Consider the following 23,876-nt stretch of genomic DNA (forward strand, 5'->3'; position numbering starts at 1 on the left):
TAGAAACATACCAAGAAGAGGAGACAGATTTTAAAATCAAAAAGATTTTAAGAATGAAATATTGAAGATAAGCACAATTAATTTTAACAGCCAGAAAAAACATACAATTACTTCCAGCTATTACATTAGGTCAGAAGTGACACTCACTCTGCTGGAAGATCCTATTAGTAAATAGCCAAGAGGTCATTTATGATTTGTCTTGGCTGATATCAACACTAACAGCTTCAGTGTAAGGAATTTTAGAAGGACAAACCAACCTAAATTGGTGATGCACTCTTTTCCCAACTAAGCAAGCATGAACAGCTCAGTGCTGCAAGGTGCCAAATGCTGGCCTGGATCCAGCAAAACAGAAAAGCAGGTGCATAATCACTTTGAAATAAGTTAAAATTTGTAATTCCCTTCTCCTTCTTCCTGGAGAGTTGCATTTATTTTTACATTTCTATACCCCTGATATCCAAGCTGCTGGCAAGGACTTACTTTTCACTTAAAACAAACCAACCAAACAAAAACATTAAGAATGCCATACAGCTCAGAAGATCCAGCAAGAGGTCTCAATATATTCGGGAAAAGTTAGAGCAGTTTCCTACTTCATTTCTCACAGCTTTTCTGGCCTGGAGCACGGAGCTGCATTGCACTGCAGTGCCCTTTAGGTGCACTGACAATGTGCCTTAGGCCAGGGCATGCACAACAGGCAGCAGTGGAACAGAGTCATTCAGCCAAAATTCAGCATTGGTGGTTTCAGAGAAAAACAAACACACTTTCAAAGAAACACATGAGCTTGTGTTCTAGAGACACCCTTCTACCAGAGACTCTGGTTTCCACCTGCCAACCAACTTCCACAAGTTACAGCTTGTTTGCTTCCTCCACAGCATTCAGCTTACCTTCTGAAGGATCTTCCACACTTTCTCATAAAAGCCAACAGGGACTCTGTTAATAGCACCATCCAGCCTCCTTCTGCGCAGCCACTGCCCTTTTCTGTCCCCCCAGCTCATGTCCCCACCGGAGCCAGTCGGAGAAGAGCTGGTGGGAGAGGATGGAGTACTGCCCCTCTGTAAGGACATTAAAGCTTGGGTTAGTTGCTTTCTACCATCCCAAGTGCCACTCCTGGCCAATACTTTTCTGTTCTAATGCTACCTGGGAACCAGGGAAAAAATACAGGCCTTGGTGTCATACAGGATGATGGGATGGGACTGATCCTTCACCCCCATCTCTCCCCTTTGCAACAAGTTTCATTTCTCCAGTGCTTCCATCATTTCTCAACAAAGCAGGCAAGCACTTCAGTGTGGCATAACCCAGTCAACTTCACTGCTTGGTTTAATGCAACATCTGACTATTTTAACAAGCCCAAGCTGCCTCCAGGGCAGTGTCACTGGTGTGCAAGGTGGGGGGATCTGCAGGGAGGTCCCATTCACTTGGACATGGGGCTCAGTGCTGTAAAACTATCAAAGCATCATAAATCCAGCAAGAGAGGCCCTCATGCAAAAGCTCCATTAAAGTAAGTAGATTAAAAATTGACTTGATGAAGCCACAAAATCATCATGCCTGCCTCTCTGTATGTATTAGCCTTGTTTCCTTTATTGCCCTTGTTGCTCTATTATTTTACTCTACCCGGTCTGAACGCTAAGTTAGGCAGCAGATAATTTTCAAACTTGGGGCAATACCACCAAATTGCTGTTGTGATTTTCACACACACAGTCTGCCCATTCCTTGCACTCCCAGAGACTGTACTCTTCTGTGTTCTCCTTCCCTTTTGATACTTGTTACCTTCAGCCCATAAAGGACTTCTCTGAAAGTGCCATCTTAAATCCCCTTATCTCCAAATAAGAAGCTACCTGAGCAATGTTGTGGGGAAGGAGGAGAATGACTGCAAACTGCATGTTTGGAAAGTGCAGGCTCATAGACTCTACATAGCCAAGCTGTGCAAAGAAGTCCCCAGCAGCAAACAGTCCATTTCCACTGCTACTAGTGTCCATGAGGCACACGTGGTGCTCCTTTGATGTTCCAATGTTTGCTGTTCTTTGCCCTGCAAACTGACCATGCCAGACAGAACTCCCTGCTCTGCAGCTGTGTTTTTAGGGCGTTTGGGAGGTGTGCCACTGACAGTAAGTCTGAAGATGCAGACAGTGAGAGCTTAGGAAGAGCTACAGTTCTCTGCCTTGAAAGAAGATGACTTCTTGAAGAGATACCCATGCAACCCCTATATCTGCAACTGGAAGCTATTCTGGGCTCCCCACTGTCCAGAGGCTGTCAGCATTTATCAATACTGCATTACTTTTACATGCTGAAGACACCTGTAACAATCCACTATCAAGTAGCTAAATCTGCTATAGACTTTATCTGCTACAACTGCTTAAGCTGCAGAAGAACTAAGTGTGTCTAAACATGAGACTCAACTTCTATTAGGACATTACTAATAATAATTGGTTCCCAATGGAAACAAGACAAAGAGGAAGGGTTTGAAAACAAGGTTTTAGGCAGGAGAAGACAGGAGGTGTCTAGAACTAAGACCCTTCCACACAAACACACACAGGGTGAAGAGCAGGTGCAGAGCTACAGATGGTGTTTTACCGTGGAAGCAAACATGCTGCTGGACATGGAGTGCCCCTCATGAAAGAACTACAAAACAAAACCAGACATCAACATCAGACAGGCAGGAGAACAGAACACAGACAAGGTTAGGTAACACACAGCTGCGAAGACAAGAAATAGAGCATAACCTCAGGGACTCAGGGAAAAACTGCAGCAACCCTTGGCCTCATGCAGTGCTGCACTGCAGCTGATACCAGGGCAGCTGCTGCTGATTCCCAGGGCCACCATGAGGCACAGCCCACCATGCCAGGAGCCTGTTTGGCAGCCCAAGCCACCCATGGAGCTCCCAGCGTGGCCAGCACAAAAACCAGATTAAGATGCAAGCAAAAGCTTCCTGTGGCCTGGGGCTGAGGGATAAACTGAGCTCCCTACTTCCATTCCCCATTTGTTGCAATGCCACCAGCTTCTCTTTGCATGAGAAGGTAATCTTGCTGGAGAGACAGCAGGCTGCCAACTGGATGGACAGCACTAAACAAAAAGCTGCAAGGCAATTTTTTGCTGAAATGTGGATGCAGCACCTCAGACTTTGAGCACTTTCCTCTAATTGCCCACCCCAAGCCATGCCTTCACATTCATTGTTAATGGTTCTGACTGAAGAAAGAACAGCCACAAAAGAGGGAGCTGCATTTGCTCAACACTCCAGAGATGTTAGTACAAGCACTTGAAACATTCCTTGTAATAACAAAGTGTATTCTGCACCACCCCACCCTACCCCCTGCCAAAGTGTCACTGCATTAGCTGCTGGTCAATTATTCAGAGAATGCAGTGAGATGTGGCAGGAAGCAGCAGGAAGGGCAAAGTGGAGGGGGGTACAAAAATAAACCCAGCTGACTCCTCCTCTGTGCAAAATACCAAGTTTCTGTGGAATGTGAAAACAACAAAGGAACTGTGTTCATAATGTCAAGAGAGGTCCAAGTATTCCAGCTCAGGCCCACCTCTGTGTTTCAAGCAAAATAATGCTGCCATCTAGTGCCTTGTCCCTCCTCCTTCCTGGAAAGGCCCCAATTCCAGACACACCATTTGACTGGGAGCCCTGCTCAGACCGACCTCCAAGGCCACCTCGGGGCCAGTGCAGCACAGCCAGCAGCACCTTCACAGCCTCCCCACACCCACGATGATGCTGCAGCAGTGGCACAGCTCAAACACAGCAACCAGGTCTGGGATCTCTGCTTCCCTGCCTGACCATGTCCCATGAAGAATCATTAACTGATCTTTACTGCCACCAGAAAATGCTTCCTGTTAAGACCATGTAAAAATGCCACTCCTTTCTGAAGGTTTATTCAATCTGTTTCATCAGTCAAAGGAAAACATCAAATATTTCCTTAGATTAGGCTGCTCAAAGCCCCATCCAATCTGACCTTATACATTTCCAGGGACAGGGCATCCACAAGTTCATGGGGCAATCTGTTCCATTGCCTCTCCCCCTTCATTAAAAAAGTGTCCTTGCATCTAATCTAAACCCGCCCTTTCAGTTTCAAACTGTTGCCCCTTATCCTGTCACTAGAGGCCTTGGCAAAAAGCATCTCTTCATCTTTCCTTTAAGCCTCCTTTATATATTGCAAGGCTGCAATAAGGTCTCTTGGTGCCTTCTCTCCCTAGTTTGAATAACCCATGAGGAAAAATAAAACCATTCTTACAAATGTATTTTATTTGACCACTACCTTCCTATTTATTTAAAGCACAAGAAAATTATATCTGATAGAGACACAAAATAGAGAAATCAAATCACTCATAATAAAACCATCAGTTACATTCATTCAGAGTATTTTGGTTGTGTTTTCTGTGATCTCTCCATATACTCAGTTGAAGTATAATTTAAACTATTGGACTTGAATATGCATGTATAAATTCTAGCAGTAATCATCCTCCATTCCTCAAGAAACAGAACCGGAAGAAAACAAAAAAACAAAACAAGATTCCTTTTCCACATGGATCTTTTCCAAAAGGCATGTGGTCCAGTTTTGCCCCTTGGGCCAAGTAGAAGAATGAACACTGCATAAAAGCTTCTCTTTGTTCATCTGACTTTCCCTTAGCTAAACATGATAGAAGAGCTGTTTTTACAGCGGACAACATGAATGCATTACAGTTTGATCAAGTTCTTCTATATTCAGCATGTGAAACAAGAACAAAAGAGGAAGAACATTTTTGGAGGAAACATCCCTTAACCGCCTTCTATTTAGTGATCAGTTTTAAAATCAAAGCAACTTTGGAAATTTCTGTTAATTAGCAGGAATAAAACCTGACATATCACAGTTCCAGAACAGCTGTATTTTCTGATGAGCATTGACAGAAAACCCTCACCTGCTTCATCTCACTCTTCAATTTAGTAATACCACTTCTTTCTGTTTTGGTTGCTCCAGAATGCCCCATCTCATGAATAGAAATTGCAGGGCTGGATGAAGAAGAATCTACAGGTCGCACTGAAGAAGCAAATGGACATTTTTAACATTCTAGGGGTAGAAAAATAGATTAAATTCTATCTAAGAAGTAAACACAAATCATTTCAGAAATGTGCAATGCTCTTGGTGACAGCATCCTTTCACAGAAACACATCAAGAGTTCAAATCTGATTGTATCAAGCCTCAATCCATTCTTGGATATTCAGAAACTGATTTTCCAGGACAGTGAGCAGTTGTAAATTTAGTCAGAATTGCAACGAGTCTCTGAGGGCCTACAGAAGAGCCCAGGAGACAGCTGATGTGCCAGTCATGAATATGTGGGCATCAAAGACATGCTACTTGAAGGCAGGTTAGATATGACCTTTTAATGGCTTTTGTTCTGGTTCCATAAAATGTCTTCATTTTAAAAGTTTGCCTTCCTATTACTGAAAACTTGATACAATCTTATTTCAGTGCAGGATAGCTTCCACCATATGTGTTTTGTTTATTTCACAGCAGACATACACGTGCACTGGTCACCCATGATTAATACATTACCTATACCTTTATTTTACATGCAGAAAGAATAGATCCCCACTTGCAAGGCAATCTAACTTAACATAAAAATGAACAACTTACAGCTTCTTTCCACTCCAAACTCTTTCCCACTGAGAATATGATGTAGGAGACTTTTCATATCAAAGGGGCTTAGATTCATCAAGCTCTCTGAAGCTTCTTCACCTAGTTAAACAAAATAAAATAAAATAGAATGACAAATGTCACTGGGAAGACAACAAGCTATAAAGCTGGCTAAGGAAACTATGAATGAAGTCCAATCACATTTTACTCATTTGCTAGCCCTTCCTTTAAAAAAATTAATACGTAGGCACATTTCATAGAAAATATATTTCAGGACTAAACCACAAACACTCCACAGAAATAACATTATTTGCATTAATCTTTATTATGCCCTAGCTTGTGCAAAACTTCACTGTAGCTCATGATGAGAAAGCAGTTGCTCCCTTACAGAACAAGATCACTTGGAAAGGTATGCACATATGAACTAAGAGATTAGTAGAAGGAATTAATACATATCAATGAAAAGATCAGCCACAAAGGGTGAAGCAAAAATGCTACCATAAGTACCCTTACAATGAAGCTGCTTCCTACCTGAGCATTTGAGACTCCGTGCCAGCTCAGTGGCCATCACCTGGATTATCAGACCAATGCGGAGCCGCAGCATCTCCACAAAAAGGCTGGGCTGGGAGCGGACGTACATGGCCAGGTACATAATTATCTCCTGTAAGCACAGATCCACAAAGGCACCTGTCAGAGTGGGTCTTCATGGCTTCCCCTGCCTCAGAGCAAACACTGGCACAGCACTGGCACAGCACTGGCACAGCCCAAGAAGCCTTTTGCACAGGCTGCATACCTGTGTCAGGACTGCAATGCTGATGTCTTGGCCACTGGCTTCATAAATGAGATCTGTGAGCTCCTCAGGGGGCAGAGGGCTGCAAGAAGTCAAACCACAGGTAGCAGTGATTCAGCACAACCAGCTATTAAATTCTTCACTGGCATCAAATCACCCAGAACAAAGGTGCCTACAATTCTACCTGGGTGGCTACAAATCCCTTTGAGGGCAAGGAGTAAGGATTAAAAGAAGATAATAGCAGCAGGAAGGTACCACAGGAAGATGAAGGGCAACCTGTGCCCAAGGCAGAGCTCCCACTTACGTGGTAATGATTTTCTCACGGGGTTCTGGGGGCAGGCCCACTGTAAGTTGCTTGTGGTGTGACAGAAGGTCTGTGCATGCCTGCCATAAGGGGACAAAAAGCAAGAGACCTTTCTCTGTGTCATGTGGAAGTGATATGGCTTTTAATTCACCAAATCAAGTTAATTACATTTCTTTAGCAATATTTAAATGCATTTCTATTAATTACCAGACACACAAATCCAGCAGAATGCTGTTAAATAGTTGCCAAAGATCTCCTGAGGTCAACAGGGTTAAGAGAGTTTGAAAGCAGCCTGTTTCCCTGCTCAGTGAAATCAGCAGCACAATGATAAGATTAGGAACTCTAGTGGGGCTGGCAGATCAATAAAGGCTTTCATCCTTTATCATATGATAAAGTTTTGTTCTTTATTTAAGACAATAATATTTTTAATCAGTGAAAGTTTGGCAGCATTAGTTAAAAAAATCCTGTGTACTAACATATCTCCTAAAACAAGCACCCAGCATACTGCACCACATTCTGATACAGTCTGAAATAGGTACTTCCCCCAGTACCACAGTGTTTACTCGTTCATATTGACCTCCTTTAAAAGCAGATGTTCAGTTTACCTGTTGTAGTATCCTGAATCAAAAAACATCACAGAGCAGTGTTCCTCTGATTTTGAAGAGTCTATTTTCACTGCCTTAACATGGAAGAAAACAGATAATCTCTTTTCCTCCTCCCCAGTTCTTTGTCCTTTTCAAGTTAACATACAAAGCTTTTTGTGAGCATGTCTGTACTGCTCGTCCATTGTGTCTTGAGAAGGCAAAAAGTTCTGTGCTTAATGAAGTATCATGCACAGTGATTATCCCAAACTGCTCCCCACAGACAGGACTGTCACTAAAATAAGGCATCCTAGATGTGACACAGAGCCTTGAAAATGGCCAGGAATTACAGAAAGAGCTCCTCAGAAATATGCAAGGGATTACTAGAAAATTAAAAAATACTTTCAGAATACTTGGGAGGAAACCTTTTTGTAATGATCAAAATCATATCTGTACTCTTGGAAAACAGTGGATTTTTCTTGTTACCACTTAATAGTCACAGATATTTAAATGGTTCCAAACATCCATTCACAAGGCAGACTGTTGACCCAAGGGGATGGAAATGGGCAGAACATGTTTTTGTGTCATCACCAGCACCCTGACAAAGCAGTGCTCCAGAAGTGTTCATACCATCACAACAGCAACAGACAATTACCAGTGACAACTGCAGCATTCAAAGCACATAGTTAAGGTTCTCCAATTAACAGAGATGAAATGAAGCTTTCACAACTATTTACAGTGTGACATTCTCAGTCCATGCCAACATTAGCACAGTTTGCAGTACAGATGAAAGATAAGGATGTAGTAAGACTCTAGATCAGAGAAACAACCAATATTTAATTTAAAATGCTGCACTTTGTATGTTGCAAAGTAAAACCAGAAGGACAAGCACAAACAGTCAACTGGTAGTTCTATCTCTGTTCCCAGGCAGGAAACTGAACCAGGATTATTTGTATTTCATACCTCAGCCAGGACTTCAACTCTCTTTTTGAGTATGCCAGAAATGTAACGGATTAAGCCCCACTCCTGATTGAGGCCTGCCTTTCTGTAGAGCTCATTGAGGAGGCAGTGGACAGTGACCCCATACTGTCCATCCAGCTGTGTGTCCCAGTCAGCACCTCTGCCACAAAACAAACAGGAGGCGATTGTCATCAGGCACAATGCTAAACTTTATCACATGGCTGTATTTTGACTGCTTTGCTCATGTTGGTGACATTAAATACCAAATAAATATCAAATGGGACATCTGTGCCTTCACCACAGATTGACTCTGTGTGGACAAAATCCTCTTGATACCAGGAACTTTCACACTGACTTGAGCACTCACTCAGCTGTGAGCCAGCACCTTGAAAAGGAACCATCTGAAGGATTTCCTACTAGGCTTTAAATTGAGCATTCACACGGACAGTTTGCTGCAGGAACACTCCAGGTAGTGCTTTGTCAGAGCAGAACTCAACAATACCTTCAGTGCTGCTGAAGACTACACCCATTTTCCAGATCCTTCAGGGGGATTTTTTAGCCATTCCTCTTTCTTAGTCATTAACTAAACTTCTGTGTTGCTTATGCCATTACTGAAAAAAGCAAAGGAGATTTCTCTTCCTTTGAAATTCACTTTTGAAATTCACTTCTGAAATTCAATGCATTATAGCTTCTCTTTGGTAATGTTTTGAACTGTCACAGAATGACTTTTCAACTCCTGCTGACAGAGTCCACCAGAGGACCATCTGCCTGCTCAACAGAGTCTCCCTTGGTGAAATTACTGGTGTTACATGAAGTAAAACAACAAAACATATTTTTTATAGGATTTCCTTTACTCTTTAAGAGAGGATGCTAAACATTTTGTTTGGGAAATCAAGAAGATCAAAGATGTCCACACAGGAGACAGACTAAAATAAACAAAAATGCAGTCTTTGTAGCAGTAGGGAAGACCATCTGTGATTAACACATACTTGTCTTTCCACCAAAAGCTAACTACCTGACAGGTTCCAGCAGTATTCTGCACAGGAAAAAAAAAAAAGTTCAATAAACACACTTTAGAAGATGATTCTGTTGTTTCTATTTGCATTTTGTTCCCATAAAACACATTAAATAGCAGGTGTTTACTAACTCCAGCAGATGGGTCCAGACTGCTTCCAAGAATGTTTTAAAAAGTATCAAATTTTAGCCAGTTTTATACCTAAATATGCAAAGAGATTAGAGGAAAAATAGTGAACACTCATTAAAATTGCATTTTGCCTTTAGTTAGAAAATTACAAGATGAATTTTCCCTCCACTTTCATTATTGTGTATGAAAATCACACCAAATCTTTGTGAACTTCAAATGGAGTGCCACAAATATAGCAGAGTGTGTTCTCACTCATGGAAAGGATTTGTGCATCTAATTTGTGAGCCCTGGAGACTTTATATACTTGTAACTGTGAGCCAATCAACTTTAGAATTTACACAAGTCTTCTTTTGTATCCAAATAATTCCTGTAATCAAACTAACTGAAAATATGCTTGTTAAAGCACAAAATATTTCCACTGTCCCCTCAAAACACAACCTGAACAGTGGAAACCTCTTGCACAAGAAAAATCAGATAGCTGTGACCAAACTTAAAGATGCTGAAGCTCACACTCAGGCAACTTACTTGAGTATATGCAAGATGTACAAGATATCTGCTTGATCATGGAGTGTTGGACATTCCTTCAGCTGATCAACAAGCTTCCTGCAATCCAAATCACCATGAGCATCTTTAGGTAAGTGCAAAACATTTTCATGGTCCTGATAACAAAGATGGATGAAAAATCACAAGACATGACCTTGAAAAAAGTAGCAGATCTGTAACTTCTTGTAACTTCAATTAAAAAGGCATTAAAAAATCACAGCAGTCTTGCAACAAAGCTCTGCACTTGAAATAGAGACACATCACTTAGTTCTTGCCAGGGTACTGCAGGCACAGAAAGGAGACTAACCCCAAGAAACACAATCCCCAGAATGGAACCTTGTATCTATTTTTCTTTTTTGACAAAACAAAGAAATCTGATACTGCATACTTTTATCTGCATACTTTTTCTGTCATCTTATGTTACTTGTAAAGAGAAAAGCAGAAAGATAGTTTTCTTTATTTGTAGAAATAATTTAGAGCTTTTTGAGTTCCATCTCTAACCTGTATATAAGTGTTTTTTTATGAATGCAAATATTGCCATTATAAATTTTCCAAGGTCATGAAAGTAAAATGATAATTAATCAGATGATGGATGTAATCTTGTGGTGAATTCTTGGATGAAAAGAAGTTTTGTTTAACAATCTGTTCAGCACTTTATATAATCTTAAAATACCATTTCCACAAACAGAGCGTTGTGCAGAGCAGAATCCCTCAGGAGGGTGGATAGAACTTCTTTTAGCTATTCTCAGCATCTGGCCACATATACCAAGACAAAACAAGTGCCCAGCACAGCTCCATCTTCATGCCTTGAGGTGGGATTTGGCTGGTGCCCTAAGGACATTCACATATTCCCTCTTGCCCAGATGTTACTATAAGCAGCATTTCTTGGAAAACATCTCTAAAGCCTGTGAACATCCTGTCCTTCCCCTTGTGTTCAGCTAGAACTAAAGACAATGACTTAACTTTTGGCTTTTAAAAATTAGGCAATCATTATGTTCTTTTCTGTTTTGCACATTCAATTAAAAACTTTCCACTTGATAGTGTCTATTTGACTAAAAAACCTTAATCCAGCCAAAAAATAATTTCCAAAACAAGGGAGTGCCTTGGACAAAATGGCTTGTCTGTGAAGAAAAATGAGACCTGGCATAGGGTTTGGAAGGAAAACAGGAGGAAAGGCTACGGCATTGCATCCTAAACCCACAAACAGCATAAAAATTCCTACACTTTACCTTTGTCCCAAAGAAATGAGGATTATCAACAAGATTCAGAGACTTTCGGTGTGTGTTCAGAACTTTAGTGGGAAGAGACATAGACACAGCTGGAAAGCAAAGAAAAAAATGACTGTTTCAGTAACATGAAAATCAAAACCACCTACATGAAGCAGCTTGACTAGGTAAAAACAATAAAAATACCTCCAAGAGTCAAAATACAGAGGTAGTGCTTCTGAGATGTGTGCAGAACTGAGACAAGCTCATGTTCTGAACTTTGTCTCCTCGCAGGTTTGTTCTGAGAGCTTCTGATTTCAGCATGTCAAAGGCTCAGGAGCCACATGCTCAACTGATACCTCTTATTTGGCCTGTGAGTCCAAAATCCTGCAGCAAAATGACCTGACCCTGCCAAGTGTTTTAAACATTTCAACAGGAAATGAGTGGAGAAAATGGCCTAAGACTTCATAATTAAAATTGTAATGCTAAATGCAGGATAATGCTCTGTTACCTTCATATATGCTGAATTCAATGGAGGATGAGATGATGTGGCATATGAAAGATTGCAGAAAAAACTAATAGAAAAGCTTGGAAGTTATTAATTTACACTGAAGTTAAGGGAAGTATTCCACTGACCAGGGCATTGAATACTACATATCTGCATATAAAACAATGCATATGTCGGAATCTATCTACAAATTCAGTCAAAGTCTTCTTTTGGTGCATACCCTCCAATCAGGCTATCAGAAATGCAGCATAGTTAGAAAGACTGTGCTCCCTCTCTACTCCATTTGTTCTTACAAATTTAGAAAGTACATGTGAATATTTATGTTTTTCTTGTATTGAAACATTTCACAGCAACTTTATTAAAATTAAAAAGTACATTTTGTCTGCCTTTATAAGCAAAGACAAAACAATTAATTAACTGATTTGGGTCCTAAAATTCTATCCAACTAAGAAGCTTTAGCAGCTTCCATAACATTAATTTTGATTATATGTTACATTTCATTGCAGGTTTTCTGTGTATACACCATGGCACAGGATACTGGGGGAACATGACAGCAACAACTTTAGTCATTCTTACTTGTTAAGGAACTTCTTATTTCATTTCTATAAGGAAAGAACTAGTGGCACAAGTATGTCAAAAAGTATCATTTTTAAATACTTGAACTTACCCCTTGTAGGAGCCAAAACAGGTTTTTAAATTATTATCACTAAATAAACAATAGGGAGAAATACCTGGAACTTCCAAGCCCTTTGTCTTGGCCATTATTGACAGTATCTCCTCTGTGGAATGGTTTGCACTGAACACAGGAGGTTCAGTTGTTGTCTTTGAAGTTGGAGGCAGGTATGACTTCAGGGCTGTGCTCTGCAGGACATCATTTATATACTGATCCAGCTCATCCTGGCTATCTAGTGTAACATTCATAAAAAATAAAGGTTTCTTAAAGGTAAAAAAGAAAAATCACTATTTATCATCATCACTTTCTTATTCAAACACACCACTATATTATTGCTTATTTATAAGGACACTCAAATATGCAAAAAGAGTGTAAGGAAGAGATTTTTTAAGCCAAAAAAATTGGAAACAAAAGAAAAAAAAACATTTTGGACATTGAAAACAGATTTAGAAGCTAGTTTTGCCTGTGAAAGGAATCAAAAGGGGTTTTATTTTGCTGGTAGATCATAGAACGCAGCTGGACTTGATGATTGTATAAGTTTCTTCCAACTTGTATGATTCTAAGACTCTACAATCTCTTCCACACAAGCTCTTGTCCACGACTCTTCACAGTCCTTTAACCTCTCCCACACCTCCCCACCTGCTGACTCTCCAGACTTAGCTTTGCTGTAGCAGTTGCCAGTCAGTGCCACACTACAAATACAGGAAGAACACACATGAACTCATTCTCCTGTCCTCAGGTGGGTGCACAAGAAAACCAAAGGACCATCAGCTGTGCACAGAGCAGACTCTGCACTGCAGGCAAAGCCAGGCTCTGCTGATAGAACTTGACAGAGAAAAAAATACCAAGTGAAAAAACACTACTACCTTTTTCACAGAAATCTGCTGGGTAGTCTCCATATTCACTGTCAGGACTATTACAGTTGTCATTATGGTCATCAAACAGTTTTAGGTCACAATCTGGATCCAGGAAGCTCAGATTTGTATGAAAAGAGGTGGTAAGAAATTCTGATAGCTTGCCTATCTTCACCCTGCAAAAGGGGACACATGCCAAAGAGCATTAACATCCACCATCCTGACACTGATTAATGCTCACTTAGCTTTCCACAGCTCTTCCAAAATTTATGAAACCTACTGTTCAATCCACCTCTGGCAACTGTAAAGCCACAGAAACTGGCACTGAAAAATAAAAAAGGAAAACAACAGTTGCACATCCAGCTGGGTACTTACTGCCCTAGGTACTAATTGATTTTAACTGTGCTATGGTAACAGGCCTAACTCAAAGCTAATTATGCAGGGTGCTGTATGTTCATATGAAGAGAGACCCTGAGCTCCAAGGACCTGAGCTCCAAGGATAATGCATAAGAAACTGGGGCTGAGAAGGCCCCATGAATGTGTCTTTTCACAGAACTGGAGGCTGCTAAACCATCTGTGCTGGTTTTAGGGATAAGACTGAATGACGGGGCTATGCTTTGGGTTTGTGCTGGTAACACAGGGATGCATTAGGTACTGCTAAGCAGGGCTTACACAGCACCCCAGCCTTTCCTGCTTCTCACCCCACCAGCACAGGCTGGGGGTGCACAAGGAGCTGGGAGGGGACACAGCCAGACAGCTGACCCCTGCTGACCACAGGGACATCCATGGTGTCATGCTCAGCTTATTAAGCTGGGGGGAAAATGATGAAGGAGGATGCTCAGGGATACAGAAGTTTGTCTTCCCAAGCCACAGTTACATTTGATGGAGTACAACTTTCCTGAAGATGGCTGAACAACTGCCCATGGAAAGTGGTGAATGAATTTCCCATTTTGCTTTGCCTGCATATGTGGTTTTTGCTCTACTTACTAAACTCTCTTTATCACAACTCACGAGTTTTCTGACTTGTATTTTTCCAATTCTCTCCCCAGTCCCACTAAGGGGAGTGAGGGTGAGTGGCCATTGGGGCTGAGTTGTTGACTGGAGTTAAACCATGACAATATTTGATTGTCAAAGGAAGATACTGATTGAGGGGGAAAGCAGAAAAAGAACAGGGAGATATTGTGGCATCATATTTTACACACAGATGAATGGAACACTCCAGCTTACAAGTACTACATTCCATTAAAACATGTCCAGTAACCATGAAAGTAATTTACTTTTTAATAACAGAAGGCCAGCCAGATTCATATTTCAAAGATTTCATATTTCAAGACTCCATATTTCCAAAGATTTGATGTCTGTTTTCTTTATCCATGAATGGCAGTCAGAGATGGCACACTTTTTGGGAGTCACATCTTTTCCATTGCACCTGAGGCCCAGCTACCATTTGATTGCCACACAGTAATTAAAGCTGAAACTTCCTTCTCTGCAGTATTCTAGTACAAAGTCTGTGCACTACCACAAGTACAAAACTGAGACTTTTACAGGATTTAATTTAAAAAATCATGGAGATAATAATTTGGCTATTCTGACATTACCTTGCACCTCCAAAATAACCATCTTCTAATTTTCTTATTGTGGCAAGAACTGCTGGATGAATGTCAGTACCATCATCAACTAAGAAAGAATAATGGAAGAAGCTCATCAACACATTCTTAAATTATCTCATCCAAATACAGTGTATTACTGGGTGTTGTCTACAATGTAAATCAGGCAAATTTTAAGCAGAATCCACAACTGCTATCAATACTAGCTTACTCAAAAATCCCAGACAACAAGCAAACAAAACACAACCCCTGGAAAAGTTCTAAAGACAAACACCAACCCACTCAAGACAAGTTCCAAAGGGATTTCTATGAAATTTCTTTAGACAGAAATAGCATGGAAGTGGTCGGTGATGGAAGCATATGAAGTGAAGCATGAGAAAACCAAAATTAAATATCACCATGTAATCCATATTCAGCATACACACGAGAAAATAAAACTGTACTTCTGATGTTAAAAATCCTGCTGTCTCCTCTCAAACCAACATCCACCCTATCCTCCTGCAGTAATCTGCTTGAAACTGAAAATTAAGTTTACCAAGCATTGTGTGAGTGATGGGAAATGTCAAGGTTGGTCTCCCTGTCATCCTCCAGCAAGAAGTGAGGTAAGCCAGCTCTGTCTTGAGCATCTCCACAATCATCTGATTGTCTAGAGCCAGATAGAAGTGATGCTGGTCAGTAAACTAGAGAAGAGAAAAACACAACATAGGAGTAGTTGTTAGTCCTTTCCTTTTTTTTTTGTTTGTTTCCTCCCTTAAATCATTCACAGAAGCCATATGAGCTACTCCTGACCACAACACAAATGATCTGAATTAACCTAACAAGGCCTCAGACTGTGACAAAGAAATCCATGCTTGTGCAAGAGTCCATTTCCTTACACCTGTAGACTGACCACCAAAGTAAGCTGTACAAACAAAACCTGGGCAAGCACAGCCATGAAGCAGAACCTTCCCCATGACCAATTACACTGACCTATGATCTGGAAGATGGAAGTACTCCAAATGTGGAAAAAAGCTAACAATAGTAACAAAAACAATAAACAGGCTTAAGTGCACACTGGGGACTGGGAGCTGTATGTCTCCAGTGACTGTATGTCTCTTGGGAACCAAAGTCAGGCAGAACACAGAAAAGCTGGCAGTCACTGAGGAAAAAGGCACATGAAATGTGCAATGGCCAAGTGCTGCTCCCACTGCAGCAGGAAGCCAAGAACCACAGTAAGCCACTATTGTGGCTACTTCAGGAGCTGGAACCAAAGAAGCTGGACAAATAATGGAAAGTATATTAGATCAGCCACAACAAAAGAAAAGCAAACCCATAAGCCTTGGGGAGGGGTAAATGCATAAAGAACATGGAAGTTCAAACTGACAAAGTCCTGAGAAATTTTTTCACAGAAGGAATTAGGAACTAGCCAAAACAATCCTTGAGCCACTCACAGTTAGCTTTGGTAATTCAGGAAGAAAAAGTCCCAGAAATCCAGAGACAAGGAAACACACTGCCCATCTTTAAAAAGGAAGAGCTGTTTAAAAAATCAGGCCAATTCCAGTGCGTGGAAGCAAAGGAAAACAAAGCAAATTTGAGACAGACAAGATAATGACAAAATGATAAAGTAAGATGGTCAAAAATCAACCTCAACAGATTAGTCCAGTTTCCTTCTTTGGAGCAACCAGATGGTAAGTATAAGAAAGTGGCTGACACCTACCAGCTTCTGCAAAATTCAGGTCACACTAGTGAGCTGACAAAAATTCCTAGGAAGCAGAACTACTTTTAAAATTGTTCTCAGAAGGTAGTTATTGACTGTTTTTTCAGAAATACTGTATCTGAATGAAGTCAGCCTTTGCCCGAAACCTAATCAATGTCTTCACTAGAAAAGAGAATGAAATACAAATGACAAAATCCCAAATTCTGTGGACACTAGTCAAGATCAACAAGATGATTTAATTGCTAACCTTAGGAAGGTGACATTAAACATTAACTCCATCTACCTCAAAAAAAAAATAGTTAGGGGAAGTTTCTGGCTTCGAAGCACAATGGAAAATGCTATGGAGGTTTGAGTAAAACTTTGAATAAGCAGGAACTGTTACTGTATTGCTAATGTTAAGATAAATGCCATTTTGCAATATCCTAGTAAGTGTGTCCTTATTTGATACATGACAAGATTTTAGCAGGAATATTGTCTCTTATTTACACAGCAAGATGTGAACTAAGAGGTATTTTGAAAAAAAAAAATCCCATCTCTAAGGAATTTGTCCCTTATTTGCAAAAGTAAAAATTGGTACAGGGAAGTAACACAACAACTAACATTTTATAAAGCTGTGATCAACTGACATGGGGAAGAATGAGAAAGGATCTACATTTTTTGCAGTAAATCTGACTTCTTTGGACATTATGAAGCAGTACAAAAGCCTTTCACAGAGTCCACTGAATGCCTTCAGCTGGAGTTTAAAGACTTCATTAGTCAAACATCAGTTTAGAAGGGTGGATGCATTCTTTATCCTGCATCAGTTGTACAGGCTTGGAGCAGGGGACTCCCTGGCCATCTAGTACCAACTGCTGGAATAATTCTATTGAAGTAAGTGTGTTGCATTTCATTAAATGTATCAATAGGAGGCATTGATTCTATGAGGATCCAAACTTTCAGCAACGTTGAAAAAATGCACTAAAGAGAAAAAAACCCACAACATCCATTTCTCAGCATTACTACCCCTTCAACAACATAATGAAAAGATCACACCTTCACTTCCTAGGGGTTACAGTATTTGGCACACTTATGTGGTACTAAATTTTTCATCAAAGCAATTGGTAGAAAGATATATTAAGTGATGTATTTCTGCAGAAACTCTTTCACTGATTAGAATGTTGGTGTGGGCAGAGATCAGTAACAACTCTGCACTATTGATTTACTGTGTTCTCCTAAGCCAGAAGCCAAAGAAACCAGACTCTGTATGACTGAAAAGAGATTTATCAGCAGTTCTACCATGCTGATCATCCCATGCTCTTAAAAACCCAACAAAGTAAAGCCCATCTGCTGTTTCAGCCCTGTTCCACCTAAGGTACAGTGACAGCAGGGAAAAGCAAAGTGCTTCACTAATGATTCACCATTAAGAAAGGAGGGATTTTCCTGCCAGCTTTACATGCTTACCTGAGGGGTAAAAGCAAATATTTGATTTCTTATCACGTAGAGCTTGGAGGTGCCCAACACCCCTATGTGCCGGTGTGGTCGGCCACTTAACTTCAGGTTCTTGTTCCGGCCTGGAAAGGAAAGGGAAAGGAAAGAATCTCAGCTAACATCTCCTGTGTTGTTTTCCAAAATAACCCCTTTAGACAGGAAATTTACTCCACTAATACCAGTAAGGCAGAAAACCAGTAACAGAGTGTGAGGCTACAAGCTACAAACTGGTTTTGTAGCAAGCAGCAATATAACCAGAGTCCTTCAAAGGCCTGATTAAAAATTAAAATTTTGGCTTCACCGGCCATGGATATGGTCTTATAATTACAGTAATTGCTCAGCACCCAAAGCTTCCCCACCAAGAAGATGAAGATGTGATATTACAAAAAACAAAGCTACCAACATAACCCAGAAATTCCAGTGTTTTCAGATATAGGGCCTTAAAAACTCATGTCTGCAGGCTAAATCAACACACAAGGTACATCTAAAAACAACAAAAGATTTTCATCAGGCTTCAGTAAGCTTCACTTTTCTCAGTAGAGCTTATTAGCAATGATCCACACTCCAACCTTTGCACCAGCAGCCAGGAGCTCTCTCGAATCTTTCTGACAAGAACAAACAACCACGGCCTGAAAAAATACTACCGTGAACATTCCCAAGGAAGTCACTGTTAAAAACAATGTATCAAATCATCCTACTCACACTCCTGCACTAGTGAAAGACAGATATTATGGATGATAATAAAATAAATGTAAGCTTCAGCAAAACCCTGCAAATGTTTCATTTTTTTAGAAGAACTTTGAGATTAAGAGCTAGATTCTTTCACAGAAGCTTCTCTGTGTAAAAGGCATACTTTCTGAAATTTATCTGGAGGCCCCATTACTTTGAATGATTCCTTAAAAAGCTCCCTGTTAAAACAAAAAAAAAACCAAGCTCACAAACAAAAACCACCACAACAAAAAGTGTTCACCCCATGAGCAGCCTCAGCATTATCTGTAACCAAATTGCCATGGGAACATGCTCCAGACTGCCAGAGAAGCAGGATACAGCTCCCCTTGTCCAGACAGCAAAGGAATCTACCAGTGCTGAGTCACCCCACCTCAATTTTATTTTATAGCAGTATCCACAGTTTTAAATCATGAGTTGCTGGCATGCCTGAGGAAGTAAAACTGAGTTAAATTAGGAATACATGTAACAAACTTTCCACCAAGACCCAAATAATTCCATCAAGGATTATCAAGAATAAGTTATAAAGTTATAAATAGACTTAACAACTAGAACCAGTCAGAGCTTTGGAGCATTTATTTAAGTCAGTTCAGGCTCTGAGGAAAACAGGACTTGAGAGCCACTGCTGAGGAACTGGAATGTATTTAAAATCTTGTTTAGAAAAGCTCTAAAGGCTTCTGGGTTTGCAACAGAGACAGAGAGCTTCAGCAGCTTAGCTCCAGGCTGGAAGGAAATTTAGCAAAAACCTGACAGCCCAAAGATGCTCTGATAGCAGCACAGCTTCCCTTATTTGGAGCAGAAAACTTCCCAGACTGCCTGCTCAGAAGATGAAAATCATACTGCCCAGTTTCCAGACTCAAATGACTTCTCAAAGGAAAAATACTTGATTTTTTCCTCTGTGTTTTACCAGGCATTTTTTCAAAAACCAGTTTCTCTGTGGAAGTAGTTTCTGGAGGACAAATGAAGAGTCAGTTTTTGTCTAACTCCAAGGGCACAGGGAAACTTGTATTTTCTTTGCCATTTCTAATGAGGTAATTTTCCCACCTCTTTGAGTCCCTAATTTAAGACAGAAGTTATAAGTTGGTTAAGCTTCTTAAAAAAACACCTTGTCTGGCAGCACAGAGGCTTCCACATTGAAATACTTACCCAGCATGGTGTAGAGGTTGCTGAGGATGCGAGCTGGCTGCACCCTGAGTGGATGGATGTCAGCAATGCTCTGAACATTGATTCCACGGTCTTGCAACAGATTCTTAATTTGATTAGATTCTGCCAAAACAGTTACTGTGTAACAGAAAACAAAAACACAAGTAAAAACCAATGTTCTACTCTTTTTAACTGACTGTCTCTACTGTCACCTCTCAACAAATGCATTTAGCTAACCAAAAAGGCATGAAGACCTCACTTTTTTCTTAATTTATGGATTCATGAAATCAAAAAGGATTGTAATAGGGCACCTGACAGATTTTTATTCTCTGTTTCTCAGTATTTCTTGCCATTCCTGTCCACTTTGGACAACAGTGTTGGTCAGAAGGGCAAGAAGAGTCCTTTGAGGTGTCTACTCAGACCTCCTACTCAAAGCAGGGTCAAAGCTGAGGTTAAAGCAGGTTCCTGGAGACTTAATCAGTTGCTTCTGATTTCTTTGAGTACCACTAGTTTGGATCACACAGTATCTTTTAGAAGAGAGTCTCTTTAAGTGCTTTCCCCCCCACAGAACAAAGGGAAAGATGACTTTAAAATCTTTGTTTTTTTAACACAGCACCCTATAACAATGCAGCCAAGTCACTGGGGAACAGGTGCTGTCACTTGTACAGCAATACATATTTCAGAGGACACAAAATGGCAGAGGTAGGGAGGAAAAAAATTCCCTAATAGAGGAATTTACAATCCAGGCTCAGAACCCATCTCTTGTCCCACTTCAGGTTTTGCCCATGATAAGTGGCTTATTGATTTGGGACTAATAATTCTTCTCTGTATTGTGAATACTGGCCAAAGAATGCTAAAAATAAGCAAGCACTTTTATTTCTATTGGAAATTAAGCACTTGGGAATAATGAAATGCTACTCCCATGAGGCACCAACAGGGGGTAAACAAGCACCAGCCCAGGTCACAGGATCCTTGACAAAGGCTGCTCCTGATAAATGAGCTGGTTGCTCTTTCAGCGTGGTCCAGGCACTGGAAAAGTCTTTAAGACCTGATCTGCTGGTGTTTGCTCTCTACTTAATTTCTGGTTTAAGGTCACCCCCTGTACACTCCCTGTTTAAGGTCACTCTGTGTACAGGGATGCTCCTCACTCAGTGTTCTCTGGTTCCTCTGTAAATGGGCTACATGAAACCTGACTAACCCAATCCATCTCCTGTCAGTCCTGCTTCCTCTCTCTAGAAGCTGCCAAGATTTTCTGTTTCACTACAAGATTAAGTTTGCCACTCTCCAATTCCAGACAAGCCTTAAAATTTTAACAAATTTTTTTTAAGTGCCTTAAACCTCATCTTCCTTCCTGGAAAAAGGCAGCTAGGCAAACAAACTCTTTCTCCTTCTCACAGTGTCATCAAAGCATCTATGTCCCATGCAAAAAAACTGCACATTATTTTTAAACACATCTTTCATCTCTCCTGTACACAGGGACTTTGCCACCACATAATTAAATTCACACAGAATGTTCACAGAAATTCCCTCACCTTGTACCACAACATCAGGTTTAAATCCTGTGGAAAATCTCCTGTTTAAGGGATCAATTTCACCTGCAGCAAGAAATCCCTAGAACAAATGCAAAAGAAAGAAAAAAGTAAGGAAACAGAATTTAAGCCAAAGGCTTCTGACATATAGAATAAATCCTAACCAATTTTCATATTTTTTCAGGACAGCAAGACTTAAAGCCTGGTTTGTCTACCCTGTCCACAAAGTAGGACATGCAATAAAAACAATGGCTGCAATATTTTTTGGAACAACAAGAAAATGGTTGTGGCTGACACAATCTGCATTCAGAATTCCTATTTCAGAGTTACAGCAACTTACATAATTTTACCAGGAAAGTGATTTTTTTGTAGCTCCACTAAGATATTTGTGCTTCTTTTATCTAGTCTGACTTTAATGTGTCTGACTAGTAGACACATAGAGCAAGGAATAGCCTAGTAAAGCTGAAATGGCCCAAAATCCTGGCTCTGGAACAGCCAAATCAGCAAGTCAGCTTGGGCATATTTCTCTATTCTAAGTGAATTCCAGACCATAGGACAACTTACTCAGCTTGATTAGAAGCAATTAGACAATTGCTTAGCTATATTAAAAAAAAAATAAGTCCTGAAAGCTTAGAGCTTTCATGGTTCATGTACATGTTTACATGTTTCTACTGTAAAAGACACTGGCCTCTACCTGCCAGCCAAACTATACTTAAAGCCCAAGCCATCTCAAACAAAATGCAATAGAAGTTTATCTACTATGCAAGCAATAATTACCTCTGCTAACAGGCAGCTCAGGACATACAATGATTGGCCCCAAAGATGGGGCAACTTTCCCACTGGGACACGATCCACCGAGTGAGGATTTTCATACTCCTCGTCCACCTAAAAACAAATACATAAGCACGAAATTACCCTAAAGTTGTGAAGAACAAAGAATAATATGTAAGTATTTGCAGACATATAACCTAACATCAACCCTTTCAACTGCCCTTACTACTGACATAGAGATGTAATGGTTTCACTCCTAAGGCTATACAATTTCAGGGACAAGAACTACAGTTCCTTTTTGTACCTCTTCCCACCCTTCAGAGCTGGAGGATGAATGGGGACTGTGCATGCAATTATAGCTTTGGTATTAGCTCTTCCACTTGCTTCTCACCATGCCTTTGCTGCCTTCCCTCTGGGCTGAGCATAGGTAACTGGTGTCTGCTTTCCAACCCCTTCCAAGATGACACTTTAAATTCACTCATGTCTACCCAGCTTTCTGAAGCAAAGGTGCTTTCCAATATGAAGATTATTCCACCTTTCCTGTGTTAGCAATGATGGTCAGTAGAAGAATTAGGAGTAGACTTACTAATTTAGAAAAACTGCCTTAGTTTTGCAGTATACAGATCTATTGAGGGCAGGGCAAAAACCCTCCCAGATTACATCTTCAGGCAGCCATTTCGTATTTCTTTTACAGACAGAGAAAATCTACCCTGTTGATGTGGCATGTTTTTCAGATCATTGTCATCATATCAAAATTCACAAGAAGGCTCTGGACTCTTACACGCTTGTTCCCACTAGGAAGGCAATTCAGTTTCCACCTCAGATCTGCGAGCAAGGCATCAGCTGAGCAACTCAGACCAACCCAGGAGGCTCCACACCCTTAGTGAGTGAGGGCTGAGAAGTCTGGAGTGGGAGAAGAAGTTGGCAGGGAGGGATACAAAGGCAAATAGCATGGAAGAGCACATAAGCTCATCTGAATTTCTCTGTCATAATGGGAGAATGAGATAAACAGTAACAGCAAAGGTGGGGGAAAAGAAAATGCCCAAACCAAAATCCCAGCCCAAACCCTAATCCATTTGAAACCTGGCTCCCGTACATGCTCTGGAAAAGGGCAGCACAGGCAATCAATAGATTAGACAGGTAGGACAATCTATGCTTTATTTCTTCTTTGAGCTTCAGTTCCTAAGCTAGTATCAACACTTCTTAAATATGTGTCTTGCTCTAAAGACGTAAAATTTTAAACCTGCTGTGATATTTCCACAGACAATCAAATTTACAAGTGAAAAGTGTGACCATTTGGAAGCCTAAAGTTTACCATTTCTCAGCAGGAGTTGTGAGAAGTCTCTTACTTTTTAAAATAATGTGCAATAGTCTTTTTTATTGTTGGTTTAAATTCATCAGACACAGAAAAACTATGAGACTGACATTCCTCTTGCTCTCTCTACTTTGCATACTGAAGTGGACACTGCATTTTCACAATACCTTTTCTGGAGGGACTGCATACAGTTCAGGCATTAGCACTAATCCATTCTTCTCTCTAATAAGTATTCCTTCCAGAGCCTCTCTGTACTCTTGTACCTGAAATTATTTTTAAAACAGTGTGAGAACTCACATTACAGTCAGCAAAACTGAAACAATAAAGTACTTTTCAGCAGTACTTTTAAACTGAAAGTTAATATATTTAAAAGAGAAAAAAAGGGGTGGAGGAATCATGACTTGCTGATGGAAGAACAGGGTTTAAATTATCAGAGACTCTTCCAGCATCTCAG

The 23,876-nt window shown here is 40.4% G+C and overlaps 1 protein-coding gene across 1 annotated transcript in view; it reads right to left on the bottom strand.

The window, feature by feature from the left end:
* The window catches only part of PHKA2 (phosphorylase kinase regulatory subunit alpha 2), a 44,200-nt gene that overhangs the window by 6,611 nt on the left and 13,713 nt on the right, over positions 1-23,876 (bottom strand). The window contains exons 11-28 of the mRNA XM_059494054.1: positions 23,590-23,685; positions 22,114-22,221; positions 21,340-21,418; positions 19,811-19,945; positions 17,912-18,021; positions 15,311-15,455; positions 14,767-14,845; positions 13,181-13,344; positions 12,373-12,546; positions 11,158-11,246; positions 9,911-10,044; positions 8,245-8,401; positions 6,701-6,780; positions 6,400-6,478; positions 6,138-6,267; positions 5,607-5,708; positions 4,891-5,009; positions 882-1,049 (exon numbers count right to left, since the gene is read on the bottom strand). Coding sequence (XP_059350037.1) covers positions 882-1,049; positions 4,891-5,009; positions 5,607-5,708; positions 6,138-6,267; positions 6,400-6,478; positions 6,701-6,780; positions 8,245-8,401; positions 9,911-10,044; positions 11,158-11,246; positions 12,373-12,546; positions 13,181-13,344; positions 14,767-14,845; positions 15,311-15,455; positions 17,912-18,021; positions 19,811-19,945; positions 21,340-21,418; positions 22,114-22,221; positions 23,590-23,685 — 2,148 coding nt within the window. The remainder of the gene's footprint in view (positions 1-881; positions 1,050-4,890; positions 5,010-5,606; positions 5,709-6,137; positions 6,268-6,399; positions 6,479-6,700; positions 6,781-8,244; positions 8,402-9,910; positions 10,045-11,157; positions 11,247-12,372; positions 12,547-13,180; positions 13,345-14,766; positions 14,846-15,310; positions 15,456-17,911; positions 18,022-19,810; positions 19,946-21,339; positions 21,419-22,113; positions 22,222-23,589; positions 23,686-23,876) is intronic.

The sequence above is a fragment of the Ammospiza nelsoni genome, chromosome 2 (genome assembly GCF_027579445.1).
Source record: "Ammospiza nelsoni isolate bAmmNel1 chromosome 2, bAmmNel1.pri, whole genome shotgun sequence".
NCBI classification, from domain to species: domain Eukaryota; kingdom Metazoa; phylum Chordata; class Aves; order Passeriformes; family Passerellidae; genus Ammospiza; species Ammospiza nelsoni.